The sequence below is a fragment of the Echiichthys vipera genome (assembly GCF_963691815.1).
Source record: "Echiichthys vipera genome assembly, chromosome: 7".
Taxonomy (NCBI): domain Eukaryota; kingdom Metazoa; phylum Chordata; class Actinopteri; order Perciformes; family Trachinidae; genus Echiichthys; species Echiichthys vipera.
Window position 1 is genome coordinate 9,436,753 of NC_139832.1, and position 23,573 is coordinate 9,460,325.

The window sequence follows — 23,573 nt, forward strand, 5'->3', positions numbered from 1 at the left end:
GTTTCTGAATATGGGCTGTTTATATTCCTTATTGGTTTGAGTGTTTTGATACCATCACAGTATTTATAGCATCTCAACTTGCTTTTCAATCAAAAGAGGCATGGAAATATCCCTTTTTATTATATAAGACATTTAAAATATATTGTAAGACTGCAACATAGAAATATATAAGAAAGACAGGTGCAATGAAAGGTTCTAAGCACATTTTTTATTAGCTTTTAAATTATATTTTTAGTAGTGCAAAGAGGACCAACATAATACAGATACTTTTCAACAGAATGAGATTGGAAGGATATTGCTTTAAAAGAAACAAAAAAAAAGTTACAGGTAGTTAATGAGGCACACTTTAACTTCTGGTTTCTTCTCATAAGCAAAAAAAAAAAGAAAGTAAAAACTACATGACTTGAAGATAGTGCATTCAGTGCATTCGGTGAAATACAGGAGATGGCCTAAATAAATAAAACAAACAAAGGAATTTTAAAAAGGACATTTTAGAAGGGTTTCTAGAAAATTTAAAACCCCCCCTTCACATTCAAATAAGATTAAGGGTTATGACTTTGATACAATACAGATTTGAATGTGTTTTTGTTTGTACGTGCTTTTCTTTTCTTCTTCCACATGCTTTGTACATGCGAGACCGGAAGATGTATATTAAATAGTGGTTTCTTGAAACCCATGTGGGTTGAGCCAAATTTTTTGGCATGACCCGGAAATAAATTGGATAATATGAATACATATAATTATTGTTGGATCCAATTGAAGCAATTGAAGATGATGTTGTTGACACATGGACATGCACAGATGGACGTTTCAAACCAGTATAACACAGAAGGTAAGAATGACAAATGTTTAGATATTCCAATGATTCTTGCAAAAAACAAACACAAGAAATAGAAAGAGCTCTGATTAATATCATCAGCATAGAATGATACATAGGTGATGAAAGGTAGGACACAATGAATTAAATATGGGCAAACTGTTGGAGGTGCAGCATGTACAGTTAAAAGAGCCAATATTACTGTCTTAACTGCCCTACACTTTAACGGTTCTAATGGTTAAAATAACAGTACTGACTACAGCGATACTGTATAAAATAGCCCTTGTGCAATACTTTGCTTAATGTCGGTAAGCCTTAAACTTGATTTTATTGGCCCTTGAAATAACAACCCTAACGCAGAATTAACATGTGAAAAACAAAGTGAGGTAGAATGACAAAAAGAAACTGATATACAAAAGCCTTCCACGTTGACCTCAATACTAATAGTTTAGTACAGCAAAATGACTATAACCGTGAGGCCAGCATTGTGCTTCACAATAGCTGACCATCAAATTGACTGAGCCCCTTCAAATGATTAACAACATTCAATGCTATAGAGCTATACCTGCTCTAACAGAATTTCACACTATAGGGAAAGGTGCTTCATAAAAGGGACTGCCTGCATGGAGTTGAAATGTGAATGTACATCTTTCACCCAACATTGCTTGTCATAAGCAGAACTGGACTTTAGAGAACAAACAGTTGAAAAAAAGGGACATCACATTCGGATTAACATGGCAAAAATCAGGAGAAGAGCTTTTTTTGCTTGAAGTAGGCATCAAATCGACACTGGGCGTAGTCCTGCAAAACAATGTGGTTACATTAATTACAAGAGTGACAAACATTACTGCATTTTTTAAAATAAATGTACAGTACATGCTGGTGTTTGTGTCAGACTGTAAAAGAAAAAGATTCTCCATACCATGTATCCAAACTCAATCTTGGATATCTTTGCTTGAATGATGGACCACAGCCCCCAGAGGAAATGTGATGCTAATGCATACCTGAAAATCAAAACAAAAATGATGATGATGAGGATGATGAATGAAATCAGGGCTCTGGTTGCTGTAAATCATTCCAACAGCATGCGTTACCTGTTGGCTTCAATTATCATGTCCTCTTCAATCTGTGTCTGGTCCATGGTAATGTTTGAGTATCTTCTCTGTTCTGCCAAATAAGCTCGGATAAAATGAAGCTAGAAAGCAAAAACATGTGACATGTGAATTATTATGTGTAGTAAAGTTATTATCTGTTGAATTATAACATCTTTATGCGTGTTCCCTCAAATTTGTTTATCTTTCCTTCCCTTCCGTCTAATTTGTAGACATATCTTATCTTTAGAAGGGCACTGTATTGATTAAAGGTCCATCAATAGGTAAAAGCATAGAACGAGAAACTATTTAAACAATTGGTCCAACAAGTAGACAATTAATATGAAGTGTGTTGTAGTGGAATATCTGAGGGCAGGGTCCTCCGAGGGAAAAAACTAAATTAACGTTTTGATGGATTTGTTTTCCCACATGTGCTACAGCATTTGATATAGCCCCCTCTTTAACTCAAAACCATTAACAAGGTTTACCACTAGGTGGCACTGTGTGACTAGAGCACTTGTCACATCTATTCCCTAAGGAGGTTACCTCAGACTTTCGGTTTTAACATCAGCACTGTAGTATATAGTATCAGTCTGAGCATTTCAGGGGAAAATGATTCGAAAATCAACTCTACATCCAGTCAGTAATTATCAGTGATGTTAAAATTGGGGATATTTGTCAGTAGTTTGACAGTAAATATTGCGAATATAATGCATTTAATGCTCATAATTAAAATAATCGTAGGTTTTATATTTTATCAGAAAGCTAGGTTCCAGGTTCGCATCCCGGCCTGGGCCTTTCTGTTTGGAGTTTGCATGTTCTCCCCGTGTCTGCATGGGTTTTCTCCGGGTACTCCGGTTTCCTCCCACACTCCAAAGACATGCACGTGTTAGGTTAATTGATGACTCTAAAATTGCCCGTAGGTGTGAATGGTTGTCTGTCTCTGTTCATCTCTATGTGCCCTGTGATAGACTGGCGTCCTGTCCAGGGTGTACCCCGCCTCACACCCGATGTCAGCTGGGATCGGCTCCAGCACCCCCCGCGACCCCGACCCCGGGATAAGCGGTTGAAGATGAATGAATGAAATATTTGTGAATTTGTCAAGCATGAGAAAATAAAAAACAATAATTACGCAATTTTGTTTAGATTTGCCTCTTGTGAGCCTCTATTAAGAGTGAGGATTGGGCCAAAGAGGAGTAGACTGACCTGCTGCTCTCTGGTGGGATAGTTCTCTGGTGTGGATTTGTAGAAGGGCCACTGGTTATAGGTGTAGTCATACGCCCACTCACAGAAATGGTTCCCAAAGTCAAAACCCCTACACAAAAGAAAATATATTATTCATATCAATACACAAGGGCACAATTTACAAGCCATTCATTTCTAAAGAAAAGGTGCCAATACTGCTGATATATATACGGTACATAAAACTCATTTCACTTTACCTGTAATTGTAACTGCTGTACTCAAAGTCAATCAGCATGAGTTTATCTGTCGAGTTGTGGTCCTCGTCTTCCAGCATCAGAATGTTACCTGCAGCGGCAAAATAACAGTTGACACACATGGACTACTCACCACAATAGGTGTGGGGAGTAGTCCATGTGTCAGCTAGAGGCTGACGTTCCTGCCCCAGTGGGACGAGAGAGAGATTTCACTATTCATCATGTGACTGGGATAGAACAGGAAAAAGAAAAATCAACAGGAGCAGGCGTGACAGAGTCATAATGACAATAGATCTGTGATCTATGTAGTTCCTTGAGGCAACAGCCTGGTTCCTTGTTTAACTTTCTGTCAGCTGATGTTGTTCACAATCATTAAAACAAGGAACCTCTAAAAGAAAAATAAGAGTCATAATTTCACAGGTGTGTAACTAGTGGTATTCTACATGTATTTGATTGTAATAGAGCAACTGTATCATGATGTGGCTTGACTGGACCAGCAGAGCCATGATGTGTCTGGATGCCATTAAAGGAAAACAAATACACACAGTTCGATAAAAGCTTCACGTAGAATCACGTAATATGTTTTATTTTATTTTGTGGAAGCACTTTTAAGTCAAAGGTGAAACACCACAAAGATGATGGGTTATAGTGGGACTTGCAATGCCCGCCCCATTTACCTCAATACTGTAGAACTGACTTTGCCAGTCAAAGCAACAATGTAATGAGGTAAAAATGTAATGACTCTTCCTTCTTTCAGAGGTTCCTTCCTTGCACTGTAACAGAAAATAACCTGGGCCACATTTAGGATGTCTATGTTTACAACAGTGAAATGGTCTGTATAAATATATGCAGTTCATGAATAAATAAACAATATTGTCTTTATTTTGAACATAATTCTAGTTGTTATGTTGTCCTTTTTATTCTTGTTTATACTCCCCTGTCTGCTCTTATGGCTTGAAAAAACAACAGAGACAGGTTTTTTTTACTCTGTCATCAGATTGGGATGGGACAAGAGATTTGTTTTTGTTTTTCTGGTGTGGGATAGGAGTAAAGATCCACTCGTGTCACCCCCTAGATGAAGGACCGTTCCTCTCTCACCATGAAAATGTCCCAGTGCACAAAGCCAGGCCCATAAAGAAATGTTTTTTTCAGTTAAGTGTGGAAGAACTTGACTGGCCTATACAGTGGAAACGCTGGAAAGCTTTCCATGAGACTGTTACAGCAGCATAATAATACATATGACTTTAGACTAGGAGATATTTGGAATAATCGCATATATCATTATCACACATGGGTCTAATGTTTAGGTTTCCACATACTTTTAGTATGCAAGTTCAGTTTACGTTCTGCGGCACTCCCATTCTTTAGAAACAAAGATCTCTGACTGCCACCTCATCTACTTCAGAGGCTCACTTTCAATCACAGTGGAATGCATATGACTGTGAGCCCCTCCTATTAATAACCACACCACAGCCTTCTTTTGACTTATGTAATACACTGCTCTGCCATGCAATGTGACAGTGAATCCAGAGGGTTAATCAATCAGCCAAAATTAGAGGTGTGAGTTTACGGGAGTGATGACAGGACAGAATATGATTTACCTTCCTGGACGTCATTGTGGCAGAACACCACTGGTGATGGAGTTGCTGCCAGCAACGCACTGTTGTGGAGACAAGAGCCAGATAAAAGGAGTAAGGGATGAAAAAGAGAGAGGAAAGAAAGATTCAAAGATAATGCTACTTGCGCATTTGTATTACTAATTTATGAGAAATTAGTCAAAATGAAGAGAGATTATTTTATAAGGTATAGGAGTAAAGATATCCTACACTATAGTAACTACACTGAGGCAATGACACACAAACATGTCATGTTATCTACAATTCACACTATTTTACTACAAACAAAGCAGGCCTATGTTTTGACCACAGATGTCACGTCAGCGCTCACGTGCTGCTGACAGTGTATATGTGACTTCAAGTAACTGTCTATACTGGTTCCGTCAGGTGCGCCGATTTCTAAGAATGGAGCAGCAGGCAGGGCAGTGTTGGTGATGGGAGCAGAGGGAAAGCAATGAAGTTGTCTACTGGCAATTAATGTACTGTGTTTGCGGGACATTTTGTATGTTTGCCCATTAACAAAAACTGCAGCTCCTCAAGATTAGGGCCTGACCAATATGGGATTTTTTAGACCAGAAGTATTTTGATTACCAATATTGTGAATTTTTAAGCATGAATGGAATTAGACATTTTTTGTGTGGATTGTGCATCAATTTTGCCTCGATATGTAATCCATCTTTATTAAAGATGTTATGTACATGTAACGCTATTATCCATTGTATATACACTGTATCACTAGGAAAATAAAGAATGAATTAATATTTCTAAATCACTCCAAGCATCGTTATCGTATTAACACCGATACCAGTAGATACAGATATGTCTGTGACAGGCCAATATTAGCCAATGATATCAGCTCTGCTCAATACCCAAGACGTTTTTGGCTTCTTGCTTTCCAGCTGCTGGGCAAAAGTGGGGGATTACAATTATTTATTCAGCCATCAACCTTGCATTTGCACTTTTGGTTAAATGCTAAACTGCCACTTTTGTTGTCTTAGTACCTGCATTCTGTGCAATGACAATAAAGTTGGATCTAATCTAATAAATGTGTATAATTGAGAAAGCTCCAGAACTGGTTATTGAACAAGTGGCATAGTGGCGTTCAACTCTTTAGAAGCTTTGGAGTATATAACTGAAATATGCTCTGGGGACAATACCTGAAAGTGGAAAAGACAAAAAACAAATTGAGATGTCACACTGATCGAATGAACTGCCTAGAGCAAGCCAAGAACATAGCACCTTTAAGTATATATCTTTGTAAGCCAAACGATTAGCAACAACGCAGGGGATTTTGATGTAGTGGCTGTTACATCTAATCGTTGCGTCAGTGTGAGACTGTTACATATCTATGAGATAACAAATGTGCTCATAGATAAACACTGATAATAAACAGTGGGATGATGTTATTGGCTGCCTGGAGGACTTAGCAGTGAAGTCGTGGAGGCACTAGGACAAAGGTCAGCAGTTATACTGAAAACAGAAATACATCTGGTCCTGTCCCCCAAAAAATCTTGCATGTAAAATCTTGTTATAGCCTTATTTGTGTAACATATACTCTTTTAATATCAATATACATCATGTTTAAGCCCAAATAAGTGTGTTTTATGCTGTAAACAGACATTTTGTTTGAATGTAGCAAAAGTGAAAACCCAACCGAATCAACTGTGACTCACTAACATCTTGGATAAATATAAATTAATATAGCTGAGCGTTTGATAAATGACAACACACCCAATTTGCTTTCCCACGTTGGTTTTCACTTTTTAGTCTCATTGGCAGAAGGGGAATAAAAGAGACTACATACACATCTGACTGTTCAGTTACCCTCAGTTGATCATCTGGGACACAGTATTTCAATAGGCTTAACTGCCAATCTGCTTAAAGTCTAGTTGGAAATTAGATTAGATTCAACTTTATTGTCATCGCACAGAGTGCAGGTAATGAGACAACTAACCAGAGGTCCAAAATGCAGTAAAGTGCAGAGTATAACATACAGAATACAATATAGGATAAATAGAATGTGGAATGAGATATATACAGTATGAGCAGTATTAAGAGTGTGTAAGTTACAGTAGGTAATATGAGATTGTACTGATGCAACAACTTCCTGTTGGCACTTGGTTTAAGCAATAGTTATTGCGTCATCTTTCTGCTCCTTGCCTTCAAAGTTATTTTGAAACTGACCCTCATCAGGAGGGGAGGGGTTGGGGTTGCTTATGTATACCATACAGTATGTATAAAGTCACTTCATGCGATATACAGTATTAGTCCATTAGAGGCCTGTGACACAACTCACCGGAGGCTCTCCAGCTCAGCAGGCAGGTCCAACTTCATCAGCTTCTTGTACTTCTTCACATGTGCTTCACGTACAAAATTAAGCTTCATCACTTGATCCATGTATCTAATGGAAAAAAAAAAAACAGACAGTATATTTAATTATTTAAAAAACAGACAGTTCTAGTAAAAGAGAGAGAGAGAGAGAGTGATATCAAGGTTCATACTTGTCAATGGTCCCAAACAGCCACTTAGGCTCTTTGTTAAAGGGCATGCTCATTTCATGGAATCGTGCCACTTTGGTGGCAATCTCAGCTGATATGGCTGAATCTGAGAGTTGATCTGTGCGCATGCGGGTATTCTGGGAAAAACAGAAATACAGATGAAACAAATCTAAAGTTTCTTGCATGATACAAATGCATCACACACAAAACACGTTCAAACATTTTGGCTGAAGCAGGAGACTCTGTGTGTGTGTGTGTGTGTGTGTGTGTGTGTGTGTGTGTGTGTGTGTGTGTGTGTGTGTGTGTGTGTGTGTGTGTGTGTGTGTGTGTGTGTGTGTGTGTGAGTGTGTGTGAGTGTGTGTGACTCTCTAGTTCAGTGTGCATAATACCGGAAGGTACTGTTCCAAGCGTCCCTCAGGAAAGATGCCGTAAAGTTTTGGTCCAAGAGTTCGTTCTGCCAGGATGGCAAACATTACACTCTCCAACACCAGAGAGTCCACTCCCTAACTCACATATAGACAGAGAGACAGACAGACACAGAGAGAGACAGAGAAAGACAGAGAAAGACAGAGAAAGACAGAGAAAGACAGAGACAGAGACAGAGAGAGAGAGAGAGAGAGAGAGAGAGAGAGAGAGAGAGAGAGAGAGAGACAGACAGACACACACACACACGGTTTGATTGTGGTTTAGTTCATACATCCATGTTGAGGAAACGGACAATGCTACAGTAAACTGACAGTATACAATGTTATGCCCATGATCATTTAACATGTACAGCCACACACATTCATAGAATAACCAACCTGTAAGATGGCACCGTAGACTCTGAGGAGCACCTGGCGAGGTTCCTCTCCCATGGAGTGCACATGGTCAGGTAAAGTACACAAGTACAGTAGATTACTCAGTCCACCACTGCAAAACAAAAACGGCAGTTATCACATTGGAGCAAAGTTAAAGTGACCTCGCAGAATCTCATCATAAATATCAGAGACAAGACCAGTAGATTTTTCTTCTTATGTTTTGTTTATTTTTGCAGGCAAGTAGACACCACTGTATAGTCCACTTCAAACCGTTTAACAGAGCTTTAATGTCACAAATAAAACTATTTAGCCACCCTGCCTTACATATAGGGTGACAGAAGCTCAGTCTGTAGAGACTTGGCTTGGGAACGGGATGGTTACCCGTCCAAGTCCCACATGTGGAAGAAGTATGGTAGCTGGAGAGGTGTCAGTTCAGTTGAATTTCCCTTGGGGGATTAATAAAGTATGTCTTCTTCTTGTTATCTGTTGTAAAGTGACTGATCACTAAGACCTCACTGGCTGCTGGATAGCACATAGCACCTTTCAACACGGTAATTCAAAGCGCTACATGAAGCATTAAATGCACATGCTCATACTGATTTCTTATTATTAATATGCGTGTATGTATATATATACACACACACATACATAGGTATATCTAATATACACTGTCCATAGTGGGTGTAGCACATTCATATTTAAACCTTTACAATTAATACATTGCTCTGCACTTGACTGCATCTCACTCTTCTGGCTAAACTGCATTCAAGTGCGTCAGAACTTGTTCTCTGAGCAATCATAATAAAGCTGATATTACATCATTGTCACTGAATGGAAAACAAGATAAGATAAAACTTGAATCTAATCCAAACAGTGTTCAGCTGGTTTAACTGAGGGCTCCTTACAGAAATAAATGGTAATCCTAATGTTTGAGGGATGGAGAATGGACATCAGGACACATGTGACAGAAATAGCAAAAACATCAGTAAAACCATAAGATAGTAGTTCCCCATCCGGAGAGGAAGACTCCTCCAGGCGTCCAAAGAACAGTTTTAGGGGTCATCAGATACTTATGTTGCAAAATGTATACATTCATCGAATCACACTTGTGTCCCATGTGAAATACAAGACGGACACATTTAACTTTTTATGGCTTTAAAAAAATCAAATGACTAACATGAGAATGAAAACCATGCAGTGGAAGGACTGCTCACAACTCACGTCAAGGTCTTTAACAGATTAAAATAATTTCAGTAAGTAGCCTACGTTACAAATCCATTACTTGAAGACCATGGACACACAATGTGGTCCGTAATCATTTTTAAAAACGAATATCCCTCTGTGATGGCATTATTTACCTGACGATGCTGATCTGAAAATCCCCCTCCTCGATGGTCTTCCAGGACCCTGACAGAAAGTCTCGGCACCAAACAAACGCCCTGCCCCTGGTGTCCCGGTCGACCTCCTCGGTTCTCCCATCCCGGAACGCCTCTGCCTCCGAGTCGTCATCATAGTTGGCCGCGGGACTCGGTGTCCTCAAGTTTCTCTCGTTAACGACAAGCGTGCTTCCCACTCGTATCTTCTCCGCCGGAGGACCCTCATCTTCTGTCCTGACGGTCGGGATGTTGTCGAAAACTTGCGGCCCTGGCTTCCCTGCTTCTCTGCCCGACGCTTCCTTCTTCCTGCTGCCGTTGCCGCTGGTCACATTTCGACTCGAATACATGGTGAGTTTCCGGGCGAAGAGTAAAGGAAGACCGGTGTGAAACGTCGGTCTGAGACGGCAATGAGGACTAACTGAAGAGCGCAGTCCACCGGTAAGGCTACTTAACCGGAAGAGCCAAACATAGCTGGATGGTCTGAACCGCATGGGGGGCGGTTAATAGCGAAGTATCATAAATTCAGATGACCGTTTCTTCCTCCTCACACCATGCCTCACGAGCGCAGTGAGCTGTTATTTGCGCTGAGGTTAACTGACGTATTTGCTGTCCAATCACAGATCGATTCCGCGTTCCTAAGCCAAGCTCATTGGTCGTTGCTAGGTGGTGAGTTTGTAGGCTACGTCAGCTTCACGCACGCCCAAGGTTTTCTGGGAAATGAAGTGTTTTTGTCCACACCAGTGGTCTTCAACGTTTTCAGGCCAAGCACCCCTTAGCTCAGGCATGTCAAAGTCAAATACATCAGAGGGCCAAAAAAACAAATTTGCTACAAACTGAGGGCCGGACTGGTTCAATGTTTATTAAAACATATTAAAATGATTGCATATAACCTATTGAACCAATAAGAAAGTTAACATCTGCCCTGAATTCTGACGAATAATGAAGCCGAGGCTGCCCACTTGCGGCGTTGCAGTGAGTTTGCGGGCTATCGTTGCATTGTGGGTAATGGCTGTGGCGTGCGAGCCGGTTCTAATACTAATCAAATATCATCCCGGGGGCCGAGGTAATTCATTCGCGGGCCGGATCTGGCCCCCGGGCCTTGACTTCGACACCAATGCCTTAGCTGAAAGAGAGACGAAACAGGGACCACCTTATACAAATACTGTGTTGAATTGAGTTGCAAATTAAAGTGAGCCTAACAACTAGGGTGGCCTAAAGCCTTTAAACAAAGCTGTTAATGGTGTATATCATCATTATTAACATATTGCACTGGTCATACAAACACACTCACTTATATTTCATGTATATAATTCAATGCCATATGTTTAGTTTGCTTGTGTTCATGTTTATATTTATGTAGGCACTGTCAAATCAAGTCAAATTCCTTGCAATGAAAATTGCCTGGCAATAAACCTGATTCTGATTCTGATTCTGATTCTGATATTCATATATGTATACATCATATGTTAATGTTAAAGGTTGAATATGTATAACCTTTATTACAAGCTATATCATTTTAAAAATAATACACCCATAGGGGCCTTTTGAGGGGTACAGAATGAAAGTATTGATTTTCCATAAAAAATATATATTTTTAGTCTGAATTAATGTCATTTTTTTGTACAGGTTTGACAATGACTTTCTGTCAAGTCCTGTTTACATTGTACCAGCCGGCATTGCGGGTTGCCAGGGTTGTGTGTTTTTCACTGCAGCTTCTGTTGATTGGCACTGGGTGAATTGGAGTTTGCCAATCCTGCAGCTGCTTATTTGTCCCAGCAGCTGAGTGACCAGAGACGAGCAAAAACCAGAGTCAACATAGGCCAAGCATTCACCCGATGGACTGAGATAAAGGAGTTCAATGACATTAAAACGCATGCCCAAATGACTATGTTTCTCCTTGATAAGCTAACTTTCATGTTTATTTAGCTGTATCGGCTAACAGTAACTGTCAGTCCAAATCCTCTGCAATATTTGTTTTTATGGTGCCATTTCCTGGAGGGGATTGGTTCAAACAGGCTTAAACGGAACTCAGTGGTGGAATTATTTTCTGTTGTTGTGACTACGATAATGAGACACTAGATGGCGGTGTTCTGCTCATTCCCCATATTCAACCTTTAAACATACTAAACGTATGACAATACAGTCTATGGTTTGGAAGGCAAATCATTCAGCTCAAGCATGGCTACCTTAGAGGCTACCTTACCTATAAGCCAATAAGCCTGTCATCAAGGTTGTGTAAATGTATTGATTTATTTTTTCACAAAGTTATCTTGGCAATAAATATGTTGCATTCATGTCAATGTATATTTTCAGACATATTTTTGAAAAAGACAAACTGGAAAGATTATCAAACAATTTGGCGGACCCCAGGAAGAATCTCTGAGGACCCTCTGGAGGTTCCGAACCCCCTGTTGAAGATCTTTGGTCTATAATATTTGTGACATACACCTTTGTGGTTTCATAGAAAATCAAATGAATAGATCATGTCGTAGTTTATGATTGTATACTAAGAGATGTGCTTTTAAATAAAGGCTAGATCCATACAGTGTGTGGCTAGATAATTTATTTTTTTGCTTGTGCCCCCTTAATATGAAGCTTTGTCTACTCAGGAACCCTAAGCAGTTCAATCAGAGAGTGATATTTCCCTTCTCACAATGTTTTATATTGAGAATTTGTAGAGAAATAAGTGGTCATACCGAGATGGACATAGCTACAGTGACATCACCCATTGGTTGGGTTTGGTTGGTTAAGCGCAGCGTATTAGATGTATTACCAGCAATACACCAAGTTAATGCAAGCTAGACATTATCAGTTAAACTCCTCGGTTGTTATCAGTTAATCAAAATGTTGCAATTAACACTGATGAAGTGAAAACACACTAGGAGAGGGTAAAAGTCAGTATATACACCGCTAGACCTCCACCCTGTCATTAGCACGACGAGGTGTCAATCAAAAGGTAGCCATGCCTAATAAATCAAGTGAGAAATATGGAGGTTTGTGATTGACTACTATAGCAATTGACTTCTTTTTGCAACCAGTGGAGTCGCCCCCTGCCAGAAATTAGAAAGAATGCAGGTTTAAGGCACTTTATTATACAGTCTATAGCCATACCCAGCCCTTGTCATATATTTTCTACAGTATTAATGCAAACGATGTATCTGAACGACATTTTATAAGATCAGACACCCGATTCAGCAACTTGGAGATTTATTTGAAACTAAATCACGTTTCAGTATTACATTGGGAACAGAGATTTCAAAGATTCTGTCTGCATGTTGTTACTGGACACTCTGGCTTGGGTCCGTGATGATCAGCTCATGACTGCTCACCACAGTGGTCTCGGATCTGGCGCCACTCTGGCCCGATGCAAGAATGTCTCTCTCTGTGAACAATAAATGGCAATGGTCAGCTGCTGTCAGACTCGAGGTTAGGTAGGACACAAACTTATGTCAGATATCACCTAAAAAACAAGACGTCTTCTAGCTTACTGTTTTCAGTCGAAAACAAATGCATAGTGTTCAGACTAACACCACAGTGGTGCTGTACATCATCAAAGTGAATGCTGTAGCCTTCTACTTACTCTTTCTGAAGCACCTAGGTAGACAGTTATTTCCAAGAGAAGGCTGGCACACAGCTACGTCACAGTGGATATAGATCTGGCCAAAAACAAATGTATTGTTTGTCAAGTCAATATCAAAAATAATAATACAATATAAATTAAAACTTTTTTTTGAGAAAATTGTATCCTATACCTTGACCTTCAGAGGAGTCATAACCCGCACATCTGAAGCACCTCCCTTGCCGGCACTGGCAGCTTCATCACCCACAAATGTGAACATCTTAAACATAAAACGGCTGTGGTGGCTTGGGTACTGGAGTCCTGATGCAGCGGTCATAGGGATCACGGTGGTCAGGTAACGGTCATCGCGGTATGGGCAGCTATGGCAAGAAGCAAAAGAGTGATATATAGACTGTCTCAGCATATACTATGTATTATAAATGCCTATTTCTAAGTGAAATTAACACTTACTCTTACCCATCAATCAGCAAGTCCCACTGAGGAAGACTATGAGGATAGGGGTCAGAAGTTGCCCAGCATCTTCCGAGAGTCAAGACCAGGTTGGGATCAGTCCTCTCCAGCATTTCAATGTCAACGTACACAGGTTCCCTGAGGACCCTTGTGACAGGGTAGTCAGAATTGGCGAAAAAGGAGCTGTAGACCACATCCTCTGCTCAAACAGAAAGACTGGTTGGTGACTGCCATGAGAACAGAACAGAACAGAACAAAATATCTCCATAACACTTACCTTCCACACAACCCTTGGTAAAGCACTGTCCGTTGGCAATCTGCAGCTGCACACGCAGAGGTCCAGGAGCTGCAACTGGAGGTGGTGGAGGAACCAGGCCAACCTCAATGACCAGAGCCTCAACTGTGACACCAATATATCTACACTGGACAATCAGCCTGAGACAAGAAATAAGGATTATGTCAGTCAGGATTTCATTGGAGTTTGACTTGCAAATTTCCACAATGAACTCACCCTAATGCATTGTAGGGAATTCAAGGTAATTTAACTGAGTTGTCTGAATGCTGTAAGCCATAGCTGAATAGTAGTAGTAGTAGTAGTAGTAGTAGTAGTAGTACTAGCAGTAGTCATTTTATAAATTGTGACCAAAGAAAGAAAAGCATACTCAAAGTGGCTGTCCCTGGTAATGGCTCCTCTTTCTCCTATGGCGATTTCAAAAGAGGAGGACATCCTGTTCTCATAGATTATAACCCCAGGCTCTTCCTATAGTAAATTGGGAATATTTCAATAATTGTTACTACCCAACGAAAATTAATAGAAATCCAACTGAAAAGTCAAATTGGTCACAGCCCTTACCGTCATGACAGTGCCGCAGGCAGTGACAGGGAACTGGTAGATGGCAAAAGCAGAAGTGACACCAACTGGACTGCAGTTTTCGTTTCCCATAAAAGAAATAGTCTCCAAGTCAATGTTGGGTAGGGTTGCGTCTCTGGCCACCACCACGATAAATTGGGCATCTTTGGTGCACTGTAGAGTCACTGAAAAACAAAAAATTATAAAATAAAGACCAGTGCTCCTGCTTTAGCCTTTGAAAAAATTGTGACAACAAGTGTCTGAATAGGATAGCCATGTCGTTCTGTAAGTAATAGAAACATTCTTACCGTGTTTGCCATAAAAGCACATACGTCCATCAAAGCAGCAGTGTATGCTCTCACAATCTGAAGCAGCGGTGCCAGGAGCTCCACATTGTATCTTGAGGTGTTCAGCCACTTCACAAGAGTGAAATACTTCTGTAGGAGCACTGATCTTCGTGGTTTGCTTGGTCATTTGGGTCTGCTGGGTCTGCTGAGGCGCCACAGCTGCATACTGTTTGTGGTGAGCCTGTTGCTGTTGATCTTGCTTCTGAGGTGTGTATTTCGGAACCTGAGGCTTAGGCATCGGCTTAGGCATCGGCTTTGAATATTGAGCCTCAGCCAGACAGCCAAGCAGGGTAACTGCCAGCAGACCACCACAAATCAACTTCATTGTTATGGCGTCACAGCTGAGTGATTCACGAAGAACACCAGATGCTGTGAAAAATAGGGGGCAAATATTTCGACTTTTATAAGGTATTGATCACGTTGACTTGTCGATGACTCACATCTATTTGCTGCCCACAGCAGCCAATCAAAAGCTCCAGTTACTGGTATGTCTGTGGTGATGCCCTGAAGAGATTAGAGGTAATGTGAAAAAAGTAAACTGGAAGAACAAATTTCAGAGATATTGTATCAGGAGATTATAACAGTACACATAATAGCAACCTTGCCATTCCATAAACATTTATATTTATTGATTATATCTTATCCCTGCTTGCTAGAGAGCAGAGAGGTAGAATCGGATTGTTATCGATTCTTCATGGAAGAAAGTCCAGCTTGTTTGTACAATTTCAAAACAACAACCTTCACAGGGTCTGTATGACCTACAATGTGAAGGTCACCTTGTATTTGGGCTTGTAATACCTCTTGTTATGCTGTTATAAATGAGACCTAGATGACATTGTTTTTAGAACAAGTGTCATCAGAATTTTTTCATGTTTAAAGAATAACTAAAGTGTTTGGGGGGAAGCAGGTCCGCAGGTATATATCAAGTCTTTCAACATTCAAAAGCAGCATTACAAGTCCACATTACATATGAGATTCAATTAATTTATTCGTTCTGTTCATGTCAATACATTAGAAAACTGGAGATCTCTTGAATTGGAGCAGGATGTTCTCATTCACTCTTCCTACATAGGAAAGTAATGCACTGTAATTTATATGTGATCAACCTATTTATTACTGGTTCACTCAGGACTTTCACCCGGGGGACCCGTGTTCATGTTCCAGAAATACTAACCAAACTGTGTCCTTTCCTTAATCAAGTCATTTTGGGACCTACATTTAGCCGTCACCTTTTCTTACCTAACTATTTTGTAAGATTTTATGAAACCTGTTGATAAAAATACATTGATTGGTGATATGACTCTAGGCAAATAACCTTCTGGAAACAGTAGTAATCCTTAAAATTAATTTAAAATGGTTTTCCTTTACTAAATACCTTTTAATATAAACAGAACTGAATTTCAGAAATCACCAAACAATGTTATGTTCTTTAATACCTGTATACCTGTAATATCTCATTTCAGTGAAATACAAAGAAGATATTTGATTATCCTGGGGAAATATTGTGAGATTTGTACAGAAGTATTATTTCCTGTGAGGAATCCGGGTGGTTTGATATTGCACTCAATGTAAAGCTGTTTTTCACATAGAAATGAATGTGTTAAAGTTACATTTATATTTGTGATTGTTTAGAATTATAATTGAATAAATCTCATCTCTGGATAAGTTATAACTTAATATATCTAATAAAGGGTACCCCCTTAGAAATTAGTAACAGGACAAATATATATTAGTGTTAGAATAGTCACTTGGTATTTTTGGGATTGATGTAAATTAAGATAATAGTTTGAGATAATAGTTGGGCTAAGGCTCTGTACACAGCAAAACGTCCAGTGTCGAATTAACTCCCACAAACATAACACTGCTCTGAGTTATATTATCTTTAACAAATGACACTGAAATTAACCAGTAAGAATGGATTCCAATAACATTTATTTTGTCCTTTTACCCTTTAAATGACCTTTTATGCATTTTAAATCTTTTATATGTTTTAAATGACCTCTTATGTGTTTTAAATGTATATGTTTTATGTGTTATTTCTCCCAGTGCTTTTAATGTTTTATGTAAAGCACTTTGAATTACCTTGTTGTTGAATTTTGCTATACAAACAAAGTTGCCCTGCCTTGCCTTACATTCAAACATTGCAAATGAGGGTTTATTGCGCAAACTATCATCTGAAAGATTGTACGGGCTTTGCATACAATATTTTGTGTAATTATTGATGGTAATCAAAGTAATCTCTGTGATTAGCTTGTTTGTCAATAAAAAAGACTGGCATGTCATCTCCCATTGCATCACAACTAACAAATCAAGCTTTTAACTTTTAAACTGGGGCCAAACATGTTTTGACAAGATTATTTCGTAGAAATTTACTCCAGATATGTTTGACTCAGTTAAAGGTAAATCAAAAAAATAGTGTTAAATAATGTTTCCCTTACCTTAAGCTTACTTGGTATTTGTTGTTAGTTCCTCTAAATCTCCTACAATTGATGACACCAAACTGTTGGAAATCTCACTCCCCTGTAATTTGGCCATGATGGATGCACACATTTCTTTGATAAGGCCTTTAGTAAGTCTTGGATCATTGCTCTCAGAAGACACACTGGATGAACTGCATTGGTTTGGGGGATTAAATTATTCATCTAAAGCATGGGCCTGAGACCAAGTTGCAACTGGATCACTAGAGGAACGCAGAGCAGTAAGTTTGATTCATTGAACATTGTTTTGAACACTATTAAGGTGCTTCTGAAAACCTACACATGTTAGGAATTGATGTCTGCAACCTTACTGAGAACAAACAATTTGAAAATAGAAATCCAGGATAGTAACCATTTTGAACTCTTAAATGTGTAATGAAATGCTGTCTGCTGGGATATAGGTTTGGACACTTGAAACATGCCAGCATTTTTTTAGCTTCTTAGTCACAGTGACTATTTCATTTTCCCCATATCAATGTTATGCACTGTTGTATGCAGCAATGGGAAGAAACTGGCCAACTACACACAGACTACTTCAGTCAAACAGCATGTATAGCTGCTAAAAAGATTATATACAGTAAAAAACATAAACTTTGATTTATCTTTTTATACTTTGCATGTAATTTGCTGTTGAATCGTTATTGACAAAGTTGGAGATGTTTGGAGACAGTTGGAGTCATATTGATTTGCAGCCCTTCACAAAATGTACTTTGGCAAAAAACTGAGTTTGACATGTCATGTTGAGGGCAGGTAGATCTAATCTAGGGTCACCATAACCTTTTGTGACCGCTACTTTCTGAGTGCATGTTTGCCAACTATTTTTATATGTTTTCTCACTTGGCTGAAAAAAAGATTGTAACTTTGAAATGTCATCATGATGCTATTGTTCTTTTGTCTGGTACATCGCCCTCACATTGATTGACATTGATATTTGAAATGTATGGTTTTGTGTTTAAAAGAACATTTCTATACACTGCTTGTGTTTTCTTGGCACAGTAATACTTGATTCATTAAAAGAATAAATAACCTAAAGCCATCCGAAGATGCCTCACCATAATATAGGCATTGCTTTCAACCAACAACTGCAATCATTTCATTGGCTAAGGTTTACACTCCTCAGGTCTGATTGGGAAATGGCCAACAGAGGGGGCGGGGATGTAATGGTAGCAAACATGCTCACTGTATTATAAAAGTGGGTGCACATTTCCATCCTTCTTACAGCATTAGTGGACTGTGCGGATCACTTGTTGTTGTGAAGCCATGGTGACCAAGTGTACTGCTGTGTGCCTTGTGGCACTGGCCTTGTTTGGCAGCTTCTGTGATGCTCAATATGATGCTTACAAGCCGTCAAAACCTGGATACAAGCCAGCCACACAGGGACAGGCGCCCACCAAACAGGGAGCTCAATATCCCCAACAGGCAAAGCAGAAATTTGAAGAAAAACTCACTTGGGTATACCCTGTAGAGGCCGCGCCTGAGCCCAAAGTCGAGGTGCCTTTCGAGCTGAGGCAACCCGTTCCTGCTGCAAGTGTTGCTGTCGAGTGCAGAGAGAGGGATGCTCATGTGGAAGTCAAAAAGGACATGTTTGGGATTGGCCAGTTCATCCAACCTAACGACCTTACCCTGGGAAACTGTAATGCTGTCGGAGAGGATGGAAATGCTCAAGTGCTGATTTTTGAGGCAGAATTGCACGATTGTCAAAGCGTATTAGCGGTAAGCACAATGAAGTTGCCATTCATTGAAAAATAAATTGTAATGGACATTGATTCTAACTATGGCAAAAATATTTTCATGTATGATGCTATTGGTTTGCACTTATTGTTATTTCTCAATTAGATGACAGACGATGCTCTCATCTACACCTTCACTCTGAACTATGATCCCAAAAGTCTGGGTGCGTCTCCTGTGGTGAGGACCTCCAAAGCTGCTGTCATTGTGCAATGCCACTACCCAAGGTAGGTAGACTAGTGAGAGTTGTGGTAATAGACAGATAAACAATTAAATAAACCCCACTCTATGACATAAGCATCTTTAAATCATATATGATCCATGAATTGCTTCAGTCTGCATTCTAAGAAAACATATTTAATCATTCAGGAAGCACAATGTTAGCAGCCTTGCTCTCGACCCCCTGTGGATCCCATTCTCTGCGGTAAAGGTGGCAGAAGAATTCTTATACTTCACCTTGAAACTCATGATGGGTAAGTTAAAGAGCAATTCATCTGCAGATTAAAAGGTTTGGGGAACTAATTTCAAATTAGTAAAATGTCATTATCTCATTGCACAGAGGACTTCCAATATGAGAGACCAAGCTACCAGTATTACCTGGGAGACATCATACATATCGAAGCTATCGTCAAGCAGTATTTCCATGTGCCCCTCCGTGTTTATGTGGACAGATGCGTAGCAACCCTCGCACCTGACATGAACGCCGACCCTAAATATGCCTTCATTGATAACCATGGGTGAGGTGGTTTAATGAGTTTGTTGAAGTTGATTCCAACCACATTTTTGTGCATTGCTAATATTCATTTATATGTTTTTTCTGCATGCAGGTGTATGCTTGATGGTAGGCTCACAGGCTCTGACTCTAAATTCATGCCTCGCACTGTAGAGAACAAGCTTCAGTTCCAGTTGGAGGCCTTCAGGTTCCAGGGTGCTGACAGTGGACTGGTAAGCATCTCAAAGACTGATTTAATATGTTCTGCTACACATTAAAAACAGTGAAAATACTTCAAATAATAACCCAAACCCTTATTAATCCGACAGCTCTACATTACCTGCCACTTGAGAGCAACATCTGCTGCCTTTCCCCTTGACCAGAATCATAGAGCTTGTTCCTACATCAATGGGTGAGTCTGCATTTGAGCATGTGTAGAAAAGTGTGATTGGAGAATTGATACAGTATTCATTGCTTGCATCTCTAATCTCCCTAGGTGGAAGGAGGCCAGTGGAGCTGATGCAGCTTGTGGCTCCTGCGAATCTGCCAATTTGGGTCCAGTCCCTGTCACAGGTGGAGCTGCGGTCGCAACTGGTAGCTGGGGTGGTGGCACCTATAAAACTGGAAGGAAAGTCCGTGATGTGTCAGAAAGCGAAGGTACCAGTATTTTAATAAAAAATGTTTAAGACATTTGATATAATCGGAGGAATAATGAACAGTTAACATATTATATCGTACAATTTCCTTTAATCAGTGTTGATATAATGTTCCCAATATCATGATGAGTTTACTTCTTACTGTATTCTTGCCTGTGTTGTAAGACGACCAAAGTGGTGCATACTGTAACACATTTGCTGTCTCTCTTCCTTAGTTTTCGAATGGGAAGGTGATGTCACCCTCGGGCCCATCTCCATTGAAGAGAGGCTGGCCGCTTAACTCGATTTCCCTCATCTGCCCTGGCTGTAGCCATCAAAATAAACATTGGCTCATTGGTTTAAAACTGCATGTTATTCACTTGCTTCTTGTTAATAGTTCAGTTTAAACAAGGAAAGAAGCCACATTTACTTAAGTAATCTACATTTAACATAACAAAAGTGTAAGAACTAGGAGAAGATTAAAGTGTAACTTGCTTTGCATTGCCCTCTGTGTAATGCTAAATGTAACATATGGACCACATCTGCTCATAGACTGTTAATCCTTCCATTCTATGGAAATAAAAATGCAATTGTGTGACTTGTGTCATTTACTGGATAGAACCATAAAAGTAAAGGCAAATGCTTTCCATTTTCTCTTAAGACATATACTGATTTCACTTTGATTTCAATTCAATTCAATTCAATTCCATTCAATACAGTCCCCAGAACACAATTCAGGACAATTAACAAGAAACATGGTGTACTGCAACAACAAAGGAAGTTATAGCAAACATCAAATATGCAAGGTGAAATGAAGTTGCATGAAAATTGCATGTTGTAGAAAATCCAAAGTGCAAAAATAAAAAGGTATAAAGAATAAAGTAATAATTTAATATATATTCATATAGTAATTCAAAATAAAAAAAGCATAAAATAAACAATCAATTTATTAAGTAAGAAAAGCATTGGGTACAATGGTCAGTTAGTATGGACTTCACCCTTCGTTTCATCACTGTTTGTTGGCTGAATAACTTAGAGAGTCATGACAAGTCCAGAAGAGTGATACAAAAGCATTTCAAAGGCTCATCAGGTTTTCACCCAGTGGGTGAACATTTTCCGCCCCCTTGTGTTACACAGATGGTAACTGCAGCTTAGTAATGTACTGTACTTCAGCACCGCAGGCATTGAACAGCTCCACACTGTTCAATTCAGCACAGTTCCTCTTATGGTCCCAGGATTCACTGTTTGATTTCATTTACAATCTGTGATTAATAAAAAGGGAGGGAAAACTGCAACCATCAGCCTCTCTCATCTTAAGGCAATGCCAATCTCAATACAAAATATTTCTACTTTACTTCTTTTATACTTCTGTATGACGGATTATGATTATTATTCTTTACAAAACAAAATATGTATTTTCATATGTATGTTAGGTTCCTTATTGTCTCCAAGGGGATAATCATTTTCACACAAGTCAGTTCTTTTCAATGCAGCATACATTTAAAAAGGCACAACACATGGACATCATGTACAGAAAGCATACAGTGTCTATAGAAAGTCATGATGACCTTTTGAAATAGTCACTTTTTTGTTTTACAGCCTGAAATGATAAAAAATAAATATATTTTTGTTTTCCAGAGTGATTGACGCATTTTTCATCACAACATTTAAGTGATAGAGCTCCAGGATAAAGTTGTAGATAGGCACAAGTTAGGAGAAGGATATTAAAAGATTTCAAAAGCTTTAACTTTCCCTCTGTGTACCGTTAATAGTATTGTCCAGAAGTGGAAGGCATATGGCATCACCCAGACATTGCCTAGATCGGGCCGCCCCTTCAAACTGGATGACGGAGTCAGGAAAAGATTCACCAGGGAAGCTACCAAGAGGCCCATGGTGACCTTAAAAGAGTAACGAGTCTAAATGGCAGAAGTTGGTCGATCTGTGCATGTGACAATAATTTCACAAGTTCTACATGTATGGCAGAGTGGCAAGAAAGAACTCTCTTTTAAAAAATGTCACACTGAGTCTCTTTAACAGTATGATAAAAACATGCTGAAGATTCTGATGCCATGTGGCAAAAGGTTTTAAAGTCAGATGAGATCAAAACAGAACTTTTTGGGCTTAACTCCAAGTGCTATGTTTTGCAGAAACCAAACCGAACACTCCATACCTACAGTGGAGCATGGTGGTGGCAGCAATTATGTTGTTGGCTTGTTTCTCTTCAGCAGGGACTGAGCAAGTGTTCAGGATTGAGGGAAATAGGATGCTGCCAAGTCCACCCAAATTCTGGAGGAAAACCTGTGGCCCTCTGCTAGACACTTGAAAATGGGCAGGTGGTTCACCTTCCAGCATGACAACGACCAAAAACCCATTGCCATGAAAACAACACAGTGGCTAAAGGACAGGAAGGTGAATGCCCTGGAGTGGCCGAGGCAGAGCCCTTACCTGAATCCTACAGAACATCTGTGGATGGACTTGAAGAGTGCAGTCCATCGCCGCTCACCACAGAATTTGACTGAACTCGAACAGATCTGCAGGAAGAATGGGGAAATATTCCCCAGTCTAGGTGCACAAAGCTGGTAGAGACATATCCAAACAGACTGATGGCTGTAATTAAAGCAAAATGTGCCTCCACAAAGTATTACATCTGGGTCTCATCACTTTTCCAACCCTGCTATTCTAGTTTTTTATTTTTTTTATTAATTTTCAGAAATTTTGAAAAAAACTTTTTCACTTGAATGTTGTAAGGCAAAATGTGAAAATCACACTGGAATTTTTTTTTTTTTTAATGTATTATAATTTCAGGCTGTAAAACAAAAAGGGGCTATTTTAAAAGTAGTAACTTTCTAGAGGCACTGTTGCCTCCTCTTCCCACAAATAACAAGACCATAGACCCTCTTCCCACATGTCCCCAGAACACCATATAGACATATAGGCAGACAGACAGCAGCAATCATGACATCCATCCATAACCCCTGCATAACAGATAACAACCCTCACAGAAAGACATGTGGACAGGAATAGACATGAAATAGAAATTGTACATAGTTGAAATATACAGTATGATCTACAGATTTTTTTATTTGGTGCCGTGATGGCTGAGGGGACAAAACTTCTTTTAAAATGGGCTTTCCTCCAGTCTAACACCCATATATCT

General features: G+C 39.5%; 3 protein-coding genes across 3 annotated transcripts; 1 reads left to right on the plus strand and 2 right to left on the minus strand.

Annotated features, from left to right (window-relative positions):
* Positions 1–220: 220 nt before the first annotated feature.
* On the minus strand, positions 221–10,168 carry chkb (choline kinase beta). The gene is made up of 11 exons (XM_083917478.1): positions 9,620–10,168; positions 8,265–8,373; positions 7,851–7,964; positions 7,465–7,598; positions 7,260–7,364; positions 4,949–5,007; positions 3,351–3,438; positions 3,115–3,223; positions 1,912–2,012; positions 1,740–1,821; positions 221–1,618 (listed from the first exon to the last, which is right to left on the minus strand). Exons 1-11 carry the CDS (start codon positions 10,126–10,128, stop codon positions 1,562–1,564), a joined length of 1,467 nt encoding a protein of 488 aa, XP_083773604.1. The 5' UTR covers positions 10,129–10,168; the 3' UTR covers positions 221–1,561.
* Positions 10,169–12,904: 2,736 nt separating this feature from the next.
* On the minus strand, positions 12,905–14,922 carry LOC310949884 (zona pellucida sperm-binding protein 4-like). Its single transcript, XM_083917486.1, has 8 exons — positions 14,826–14,922; positions 14,521–14,702; positions 14,330–14,427; positions 13,945–14,102; positions 13,674–13,866; positions 13,390–13,576; positions 13,218–13,293; positions 12,905–13,019 (listed from the first exon to the last, which is right to left on the minus strand). The coding sequence occupies exons 1-8, from the start codon at positions 14,845–14,847 to the stop codon at positions 12,916–12,918; spliced, it is 1,020 nt and encodes a 339-aa protein (XP_083773612.1). The 5' UTR covers positions 14,848–14,922; the 3' UTR covers positions 12,905–12,915.
* A 3,679-nt stretch (positions 14,923–18,601) lies between these two features.
* On the plus strand, positions 18,602–20,717 carry LOC310949075 (zona pellucida sperm-binding protein 3-like; the record flags this gene model as incomplete). The annotated part of the gene is made up of 8 exons (XM_083916408.1): positions 18,602–19,054; positions 19,178–19,296; positions 19,439–19,542; positions 19,629–19,806; positions 19,897–20,014; positions 20,111–20,193; positions 20,278–20,438; positions 20,653–20,717. 8 exons carry the CDS (start codon positions 18,602–18,604, stop codon positions 20,715–20,717), a joined length of 1,281 nt encoding a protein of 426 aa, XP_083772534.1.
* Between the last annotated feature and the right edge of the window lie 2,856 nt (positions 20,718–23,573).